The 10,005-nt window shown below is 38.1% G+C and overlaps 1 protein-coding gene across 1 annotated transcript; it reads right to left on the reverse strand.

Moving 5' to 3' along the window:
• Positions 1 to 7,218: 7,218 nt before the first annotated feature.
• Positions 7,219 to 10,005, reverse strand: LOC106411362 (probable methyltransferase PMT18). Its single transcript, XM_013852113.3, has 5 exons — positions 9,036 to 10,005; positions 8,723 to 8,933; positions 8,340 to 8,640; positions 7,730 to 8,197; positions 7,219 to 7,566 (listed from the first exon to the last, which is right to left on the reverse strand). The coding sequence occupies exons 1-5, from the start codon at positions 9,762 to 9,764 to the stop codon at positions 7,353 to 7,355; spliced, it is 1,923 nt and encodes a 640-aa protein (XP_013707567.1). The 5' UTR covers positions 9,765 to 10,005; the 3' UTR covers positions 7,219 to 7,352.

The raw sequence follows: 10,005 nt of genomic DNA on the forward strand, positions 1-10,005 counted from the left end.
TACCCACACCAGCACCCTCTAAGCCTGTCAGTGACTTCCTGCAGAAGTAGAATAAATCATAGGAACTCGATAGTGGCCAGCTTCCGAGCTGCAGAATGTAAAATCCGAACAGGTACCGGTAGTACGGTCCCTGCGAAAACAAATATTCCTAGTTCTCAAGGGAACTCCAGGCCCATATACAAGCCCGCGATCTAAAGAGGAAACCCACGGTTCCCCATACGATCTTGGGTCCTATGTATAAGATCTAAGGGAAAATCATAGGTTCTCACAACGACCTCAGGGTCCAATTATGATCTCAAGAACTTCTGGGTTCTAACTATGATCTCAGGATCTAACGAAGAATCTTCGGGTTCCCATACAGCCTTCGGGCTCCAGTCATGATCCCAGTATCTAAAGGAGAACCTCCGGGTTCCCCTACGACCTCCGGGTCCCAAACACGATCTCAGGATCTAAAGGAGAACCTCCGGGTTCCCCTACGTCCTCCGGGTCCCAAATATGACCTGATGATCTAGGAAACCTCCGGGTTCCCAGACGACCTCTATGTCCTTACGTGACCTCTGGGTTACGGAAACAATCTCCAGACTCCAAGAGTCTATGTTCTAGAAAGCTTGAAACCTCCGAGTTCAGAGCCCATCTCTCAGGTCCTAGCTGTAACCTCTGGGTTCCTAGACGACCTTCTGGTCTCTGCATAACCTCCGAATTTTCACGACGTATCACAAGAAAAGACTTAAAAGTGATCCACTCCCAAGATCCCATTATCTAACCTACGGGGATGATAAGGAGCGATCATATACTATGAGTCTCACCTCAACCGAGAAACAGGCGGGGAAGATCATCCTGAAAATTTGAAGTGCTACCATCATAACATGCAAAGCAATATGAAGGAGTGCACAAAAGAAAATTATGAAGAGGCGATTATTCCAAAAACCAAAGGGGGCTACGAAGAGCCATTATTCAAAACAAGGAGATTCAACAAAAGATAGAGTTTCAGAAACAAAAAAAAAAGGAAAATCATTCAGAAAGAAGGGTCCTCCGAGAATCGCGACCCCACAACGGATCTCAGGGTGACGACCCGGGAGAAACTCCCCGACTGCTGGTCTATCCCCCCGGACAGGAACAGATGTCGACGATACTCTTCTTCAGGATCCCAATGTTCCACCCGCTTCTCCAGCCATTCCTTCATGAGCTCCCATCTGGCTGATGCCTTCACCTGCTGAACCAACAGATTCCGGCGAGCCATCATGTTCTGCGCCTGACTTCGGAGAAAGAACACCTCGCCAATTAACCTCCGGTGAGCATCCACCAATGGGTCATGATTAGGTACGGCTTCACCACCTGTTGACGAGGTGGAAGATAAGCCATTAGCCAATGAGGCAGCCCTTGCCAATCTTGGCGGAGGGGTATAAAAAGGACGCCCCTTCCGTTTTTTTAGCCTTCTGGTGTTCATCATAGATGGCCGACACCGTGAGCCTTACCATGTTCCCTGGAAAAAGAAACGTAGGAAGTAAGAAAACGGAGTCCTATCGGGTGAAAACTAAAAGGAGAAGGCTTACCCGAAACGCGGCTATGACGCAAGGCTTCCTCGCTCACCAAAAAAGTCACCCATCGAAATCGCCGAGGAACTCCCATTATAAGCTTCGATACCGCTTCTCCAGCAAAGGAAACCGGACAAGACACATCTGATAGCAAGAACCAAGCATCAATAAAAACGAACCGCCTCAGCGCCGTCTCAGGGGTGCCATCAGATCAGCCTCACTGTCAGCCTCTGGAACATCTCCCCCAAGAAGGGATAGGAGATGAGAAAGGGTAGGCGAAAAGACGACGTGGCCTTGGACGGCCACCTACGAGTCGGAAATGCAAGCAGTTCGGGATTCATCTTTCTCGACCAGAAGTCAGGGATGGAATTGGGTTGAGGCCGATTAGAGGATATCGCGAGCTCTTATATACATCCGGATCACCCATCCTCGCACAGCCGGAAAAGGAAACAAGGATGTTTCCAAATATTCCAGAGAGTCCCTGGCATGAACGACAAGCATTAAAAAAGGAAACTCGGTCCTTGCAAGAGAAAGGTAAATCCTCCTTAAAAAAGGGAAGTTTCGGGAAAAAATACGTACCTCCAAAAGAAGAGTCAACCCGAGTATCCTTCGAAGCATCCGGAATCTCCGACAAAGTCTCGCACCAGCCTCCAGACCTGCCTCTACGCATCATGCTCAAGTGCTCAGGCCTCTTCTTCGGAAATCACCTGAGCTCCAGGCTCCGCCATCTCTGAAGCATCGCCAAAAGCCCCGAGCTTCTCCATTTTCAACAAGAAATCAGCGGTTCAAGAAGATAGGGTCAGACCCCGGTCTGTTATAAGGGAATCGGTCCTCCCCCAGGTTCAGAGTGTGGCTCCGGCCTGAGAGGAACCTAGGATAGCAGGATTACTGGAACGATGTCCTGCCTTAGGGAAGCCTTCTGAGAATGAGCAACTCCGGTTGACTTGAGTGCACAGGTTATTCCCCGAGTTCGATGACGAATCGAGCAATACGGGGCAAACTGTTGGGGAAAAAAATACTCAGGTATTGAATTCCTCCAGACCCCAGGCAGGACACCGACCTCTGGGTCCCTGCTAGGAGACGCTCCGGGTCCCCGCTAGAAAGTATTCCGGGTCCGGTCCCAGGGACCACCCCCTTCCTCCGGAAAAAAGAAAGCTTCCGATAAGGAGAACCTTCCATATTTCCGAATATGGAAGAGTTTAACCTACTCAAACCGACTAAGGCCGACCTAAAAACAACTATATAAGGGGAGCCTATACCCTAGAGCAAGGGATTAACACTTCAAGACTTAGAGATTAAAGATAGGCAGCTAGAGCTAGGGTTCTTACTCAATACATTGTAGTTCCAGCTTGTTCTATCTAATAAAACATCTCTTCAAGTATATTTCTCTCAAATCTATACGAATACCATCTTTGTCCATCGTTCTGTAGTACTCACAAAGATCGTACACAAAAGTCCCCTAACACTCACATCTCACACTTTGTGCAATGCGAAAACACCTATGTTAGCCAAAGGTCTCTCCACCACAAACTTCATCTCCTGCTTCTGAGACAAAAGATGTCTTAAAGTTTTTTCTTCCACCAACGGCGTTTGCTGGGTCGGTTTATGGCTTCCACCAGAGCTACATCTAAAAAATCTAAAACCACCTTACTCATTCTATGCGCTTGCTTACTTTCAACATCCCAAAGAAGAACTTTTAGTTTAGACATGTACTCATTCGGAACCAGAGAGAAGGGTACTCTACTATGTATTAGGGAAAAAACCTTCATCATTTCTTAAAATCTTAGCCACACCCACTTTGTTTTTCTTCTTCATCCCGAAGAAACTGATTTCGCATTTTAGCCATTCTTTGGGAGGGAAATTCTAACTTCTCTTCCATTCTTTTTCTATCTTCCTATGTTCTTTCTACATATTCAAGTCACAAGCTTGAGAAAAAAATCATTGTTTGCTTCCTCCGAGTTTTTTAGACCATTAGCGGACTCAAAATAGGCACACTTTCAAAAATAAATTTGTTCCTATCTTTCCAAATATTCCAAAGAATCTAGAGCGCTATTTGTCTTTGAGCCAAGCAATATCTTGATAGTTTTCATTTCTCAACATTGCATTGATATTAGAGAAAATAGAAAACTCATCAAAAACCATTCACTTGTAGAGGAGTTTAAAATGAACCCACACTTGTCTTGCAAAATGACACTTGAAGAATACATAGTTGATTGTTTCTATATCTGCACCACAAATTGGGCATATCTCCTCTGATTTCATACCTTAGTTTTTGAAGAAATCTTCCACGGGCAATGCATAGAAACCTTCTAATCTTCAGCTCTGTTTTTAGCTTCCACACATGTTCTTTTAATAAGTTAAGTGATGGTAAGGCTTCAGCTTTTGTTTGTATATCTCATTTGGCTCTTTGAGTTGCTAGCCAATAAGTTTACTTCACTGTAAGGTCTCAACTCTTATTATATTTCCAAATCTCGAAGTCATCCTGCATATAAATTTGTTAGCAACATCACCTGGTAAAACAAATCATTCCTCCTTTTTCTTCTCCATGATCATGTTTCCACGTCAATAATATCAGACACCATTAAATTGACATCAAAAGTATAGTTCTTCCTCCAAGGAGGTCTTCTAACCCCTTCATCGTCTTCCATCCAAAGATCAATCCATAGTTTCAAAGATGAATTATTCCCAATTCCAGGTTGAATCCCCTCCTTCATTAACTCTCTTCCATCCAAAACACTTCTCCATGCAAATGATGGTCTTTCACCTATTATAGCTTGCAAGAAATCACTTTCAGGAAAATTGCTACTCTTCACAAGTCTAACAAAGAGAGAGTCAAGATGGTAAGGATTCTTCAAGCTTGCTTTGCTAGAAGCACATGGTTGAAAACCTCCAAATCTCTAAACCCCAAGCCTCCAAGATGTTTAGGTAGACATAATCTTTCCCAACTTACCCAATTCATTTTGGGAGACTGATCTGAGGAGTTCCACTTAAATTGGGTAATTTCTGAAGTTGAATTTCGGCATGTGTTTCTCGAAAACTTAAAACAGGAAATTGCATATATAGGCATTGCAGGTGCCACTGACTTGATCATAATTTCTTTCCTTTAATATAAGAGCTTTGCAAACCAACCATAGATCATATCCTTCATTATTTTTTTTATGTACTTCAAAAGCTCCACATTTAACACACCGAGACATTTTCGTATTCGGTAAGTACTTCCTCCTCTTTCAGCATAGATACCAAAGATATCTTTGGTTTTTCTTTTAATCACTGAGACAACTTTCTCACCAAAAGTGATGAAAGATTTAAGCACATTAATGGTTTGACCAGTGAGATTTCCATATTCTTTTAAAATATTTCATAGGTTAGTACTTTGATTTTCACATAGGAAGAGACTGTCGTGAGCGAAGAGAAAGTTGGAAACCGAGAGCCCTTGGTCACCAAACCTGATTCATGTGATCTTTTCTTCATATTCAACTTTAGACATAAAGTGAAGCAATCCTTCTGTATAAAGAATGAATAAGAAGGGTGATGCGGGTCACCATGTCTCAATCCTTAGTGAGACACAATCATTCCATGCGGTTGATCACTAATCAAAACTGAATAAGTGAATGGAGACACACAGCTCATTACACTGTCAACCCATTTGATATCAAAACTAATTGTTAGCATCATCGATCTTAAATACGTCATAAGAGTATCATTAGTTCTGTAATCTCTCCCCTTAGTATCTAGTGAATTTAATATCTATATTATTTTGGTATGTATTTAAATTTAAATAAAAATAAAAGAGCCACTTATTTTTTGACATGTAGCACTAAAATCTCATGCATTGATTCTTTAAGAAAAGACGTCTCTTACATTTATTCACTATCTTTCTACATTTTTCAATTATTTAATATATATTTTTGCAGAGAGCTGATGGTAGAAACCTACGCTACTTGTGCTCTAAGAGTATTGAGGGTTCTTAAAGTAGGGGTTTTAGTGAAATATAAGAACTCGTCTCTTAATTTTTAACTAAAAAAGTTAAAATCCAGCTCTTAAATAAGAGTTATAAGAACCGATTTTTAACATTTTTATTTAAAAATTAAAAGACATATTCTTATATTCCGGTAAGAACTTCACCCTAAGAACTCTCCAATAATCATGCTCTAACAATCTACCAGACATTTTTTTCTCAACTTGATATTGGTGACAAAATGTGAGTAATACATTCTTAAAATTAGTTTCTTCGAAGAGTTAGAAATGAAACAAATGAAAGAGCTGATAGCTTAGCAGCAAGACTAGAAACTAAGAAAACTATGTTATCACTTAAATGTAATGTTTTTCTACAATAAATTTTGTTATTTTGTTCAGCTTTATGAATCATACAAGGTGATTTTCTCGTGCTCATGTATAAATAAGTATAAAATCAATATATTATAATAATTTACTAATAATTTATTTAATCTTAAATAAATATGTAATTTATATTATAATTAATATGTATGATTTATTTTAAATAATAGTATGTTATTTTAATTATACATGTGATTTTGGATATATAATATCTCGTTTGTTTGGTTATTATTTGGATATATTGGATAATATATATTTTTCAAGTCAACTATAACATTTTTGTTACATGAATTAAAATTTTGATTACTTTCTTATTTTCATTTAATTTGATTATTGTACTAGACTGTAAATGTATTTCGTAAGATTATATATAATTTAATATAAGTTTTTTGAGAATAAAAAAATAAAAATAAACTGAGTTGATCGATTTAAAGTTACAAAAATGAATATAACAACAATATTTTTTTGAAACCTCATGCATATATATATTATAGCAAATAAATTAATGGAAGTAGTTGGTTAATATCTCTATAATGTTATTTGATAATTTCATATTTATTTATTGATATGTTGAGTTGTTCTATAGTTTATATGTATAGAAAATATTACTATAGATAACAACATATTATTTTTAGTTTAACTTTTTATTTTAGATAAATAATTGGACTTGTCCAACTAATAATTTTGTGGGTATATTGTATTACATATATTCTTTTAAAATAAAGTACAACTATTTTTAGTCTCTTTCTGCTAAATCGAGTAAATTGTATTCATTATATTAGTTTGGTTCTTATCTTAGATGTGCAAGTATATTTTTATTTTTAATATTTTTGTATATGTTAATTTTTAAAATAAAATTAGAAAATAAAGTGATGATCGGTATAAAGTTGCATAAAAAACATAACTGATAGATTTTAAAACGAAAGATTGCTTCTTTAATTTAATATCAAGATTATTTTGTAAACTTTATTTTTATGAAAATCTATTTTTTTCTTTTTCATTTAAAATCTATTTTCGTTTTAAAATTTTATAAATGTTATTTATTATAAGGTTATTTGAAAAATATAAGGGAAAAAACCTAAATAAAAAGAGAAATAAAATAAAATAGAATTTTTAGTAATAGCGACTAAATATATTTTATTCATTAATGGTACCATTGTTATTAACCTTCATTAGAATTAACGTGAACGCGACTTGCAAAAAAAACTTTTTCAAATAATATATTTTTTTAAGCTGTCAAAAAAAAAAAAGAATATTTTCTTAAAGAGGACCACGCTCCATGCACATTTTTTTCTGGAAAACATATAAGATGCTATTTCACTTGTAAGAAATAAAGCTAAGAAAAAACCTCAGAAAAGTTGTCTCTGTATTTTCTCAAATAATCATAGTAGTCTTAAAAATCGAAAAAAAGCACAGATGAGAAAGAATCAGAGGATGAAGATGATCAAAGTAAAGAGTCTAAGGGAAACTGAAACTAGCTTAAGAAGGACCGGTCCAGTAGGATTTTACAGCGAGAAGGATCTTCTCAGGGATAAAAGGACCTTTCTCGTGATCCATAATTCGACTTGTCCACTTCATTCCATTGGTTATGCTTTGTATCTTCGTTAACATTTCCACAGTGTCCCTAAACACCACTGTTCCTTCTGGTCTCAGTATTCTATCCATCTCAAGTAGTATCAACGTCACGTCACACCTTTCAACAACAACAACAACAACATTAGTATTTGCATTTGTGTTTATCTTTCTCTTTGTATTTGACGTTTAGGATTAACAAACAACTTTTGCATAAAATGCTTAATTTTGTTGATTTACTTTGAAAATATAAACTTAATTAGTGTCTAGTAATAGGCGTTTACCTGTTCTCGTAAATGCTGAACAATCCACCAGCGTGAATAAGATCATAAGTTCTTGGATACGTAGAGAATCCTTCGCACCAGTCTTGATACGTTCCTATAAATCCCCTCTCATAAATCACACCTAATGTTTGCTTCTCTGCGTCTACAGGAACCACATTCATAACCCAGGATGGATATTTCACAATTGCTGCAGCAAATCCACCGAGGTATGCATTCATGTCCATAATGTTCCTGAACCTTCCCCTTGAAAGCTCTGGCATTATCTGCTTGTAATATGCTACTCTATCCTTCCAAAACTCATTGTCTTCTCTGAATTTTTCAGCACTGATCTCCAGTATAGTTCCCTGGATAATCCTAGGTGGGACCGCAAATGCCCGGTCCGGCCAATTCTCCAATGCACCTCCTGCAAATTCATCTGGACTTTTTGCTTCTGGCAGCGGCATTACACAAGATTCTAATTCTTTATACCTGTCAAAGGTCCAACATGAATTATGTTAAAGTGTATCATACCGGAACGGGACATTTGCCTTTGGTTTCGAGTTGGAAACTCATGATTCAAAATGTTCAGATATATTGATTTTGAGCTTTTAGGAGGGGTTGAGTTGTGTACCAAGCGGAATCAGGTTGAACTGCTTTGGTGCATATGGGAGGAGATTTATGAACTCGTTTGAGTTTCTTACACTCAATGTGATTAATTGGCTTTTGCCAAATTGAAAAATCACCCTTCTCTGTAACTTTCTTCCAACAGAGGCTCCTTGCTGCATTTTCTATTGAATCTTGTTCTTGCTTCAAATCCTCTTGTGATCTTTCCCAGCCTTTCCAGTGTTGCTTCCAGTTGATCGGTGGGCCGGAGAGGATCCAATAACCGCCCGGTCTTAAAACCCGGTCCACTTCAGTTAAGTACAAACCATCTATATGCAACTAATTTGTTTTTCGTTAAGTTCCAATAATAATCAAAAAACCTAATGAAAAAAACACAGAATATTTTCTCACCGTTCTGAAACCAAGGAATCAAGCAACGAGAACAATGAGCAAGATCGAAAGCTCTGGCTGGATAAGGAAGCCTTATAGATCCCATAATCCCTATAATGGCAGGAACTCCACGTTCCAACGCAAACTGGACCTGAGCTTCATGAGTATCTCTTGGAGCAAAAGACATAGCCAGGATATCCCTCTTCAACAAGTAAGCACCAAAACTTGCAACCTATAAACCAATTAAGATAATATAAAATATTAATTTCTTGAGCGGTTTTAAGTCGAAAGAAAGATGGGTGCATCTAAAAAGGTAGTAGAAAGCAAAACGTACACCACATCCTGTATCAATAGCTGTTCTCACGGCTCCATCAGTAAGTGGGATGAGTCTAGAGATGTCATCAATGTAAGCATCAGCACCACGTGGAAACCCGGTACCCCCACCAGGGAATCTAAACCGTTCACCTTCGACTTGAATCCAATTCTGGATAGCTTTCTCAATACTTAACTCTTTGTGTGGGATGTTATCGTACCAAGCATAGTCTCTGCTCTGAGGCCATTTGAATGGAATCTTGTAGTTTGGTGGAGGAGGAATCAGACAATAGAGAAGCTCATCCTTTGAAGGACAATGTCTCTCTCTGTACTTCATCATGTTCCTATCGAATCTTCTTCCTCTCTCTCGATCTTCACATGGAGTGTACTCGCTGAGAGACATGTCACATGGCTCGAAATACTTTATGGTTTGGTTCTTTTGCTTGAGCTCGAGTTTGTGATGGCTTTCGAAATCTAACTTGACTGGTTCTGAAGATGAAGAGGAGGACAAGGAAGAGGAAGAGGAGAGATTACCATCATCATTATCAGCAGAAGAAGAAAGTTTTGTCTGAGTCTTGGTTTCATCACATCCCATTCTTTTGTAGACCGCGGAGGAAGAAGACGGGACCGTGTTGGTTTGCCAAGATCCAAGAACGTACGACAATATGCAGAATCCACTTACAAAGAGAATCCAAATAAGTCTCTTTCTCTTTGCTTCTGCATGGTGATGGCTAGTGTTCTCTTTCGTCATTTCTGTAGAGCTGAGCAAAAGACTTGCGACGTTTATATGATTTTTTAAAAGCTAAAAGCTAATCATCAACATAAAATGTTAAAACATGTACGAATGGTTATAGTGGAGCTCGAAACACCGAGGATAAGGGATCCACCATCAAGAAAAATACTGATAAAGAAACAACTCTGTCTGAATTTGTTTGTATAAAAAAGGACATTTGCTATCTATTATTTAGCAAAAGACAAGAACCGCACTTATT

This window comes from Brassica napus, chromosome C8, assembly GCF_020379485.1.
Source record: "Brassica napus cultivar Da-Ae chromosome C8, Da-Ae, whole genome shotgun sequence".
Taxonomy (NCBI): Eukaryota; Viridiplantae; Streptophyta; class Magnoliopsida; order Brassicales; family Brassicaceae; genus Brassica; species Brassica napus.

Bases quoted from the DNA above. Each gene is read 5' to 3' on its own strand.
- LOC106411362 (XM_013852113.3), bottom strand. From the start codon at position 9,764: ATGACGAAAGAGAACACTAGCCATCACCATGCAGAAGCAAAGAGAAAG. The intron at 8,641-8,722 runs GTGAGAAAATAT...AGTTGCATATAG, and splicing joins GATTCCTTGGTTTCAGAACG to ATGGTTTGTACTTAACTGAA. The intron at 8,198-8,339 runs GTACACAACTCA...GACCTTTGACAG, and splicing joins GTTCAACCTGATTCCGCTTG to GTATAAAGAATTAGAATCTT.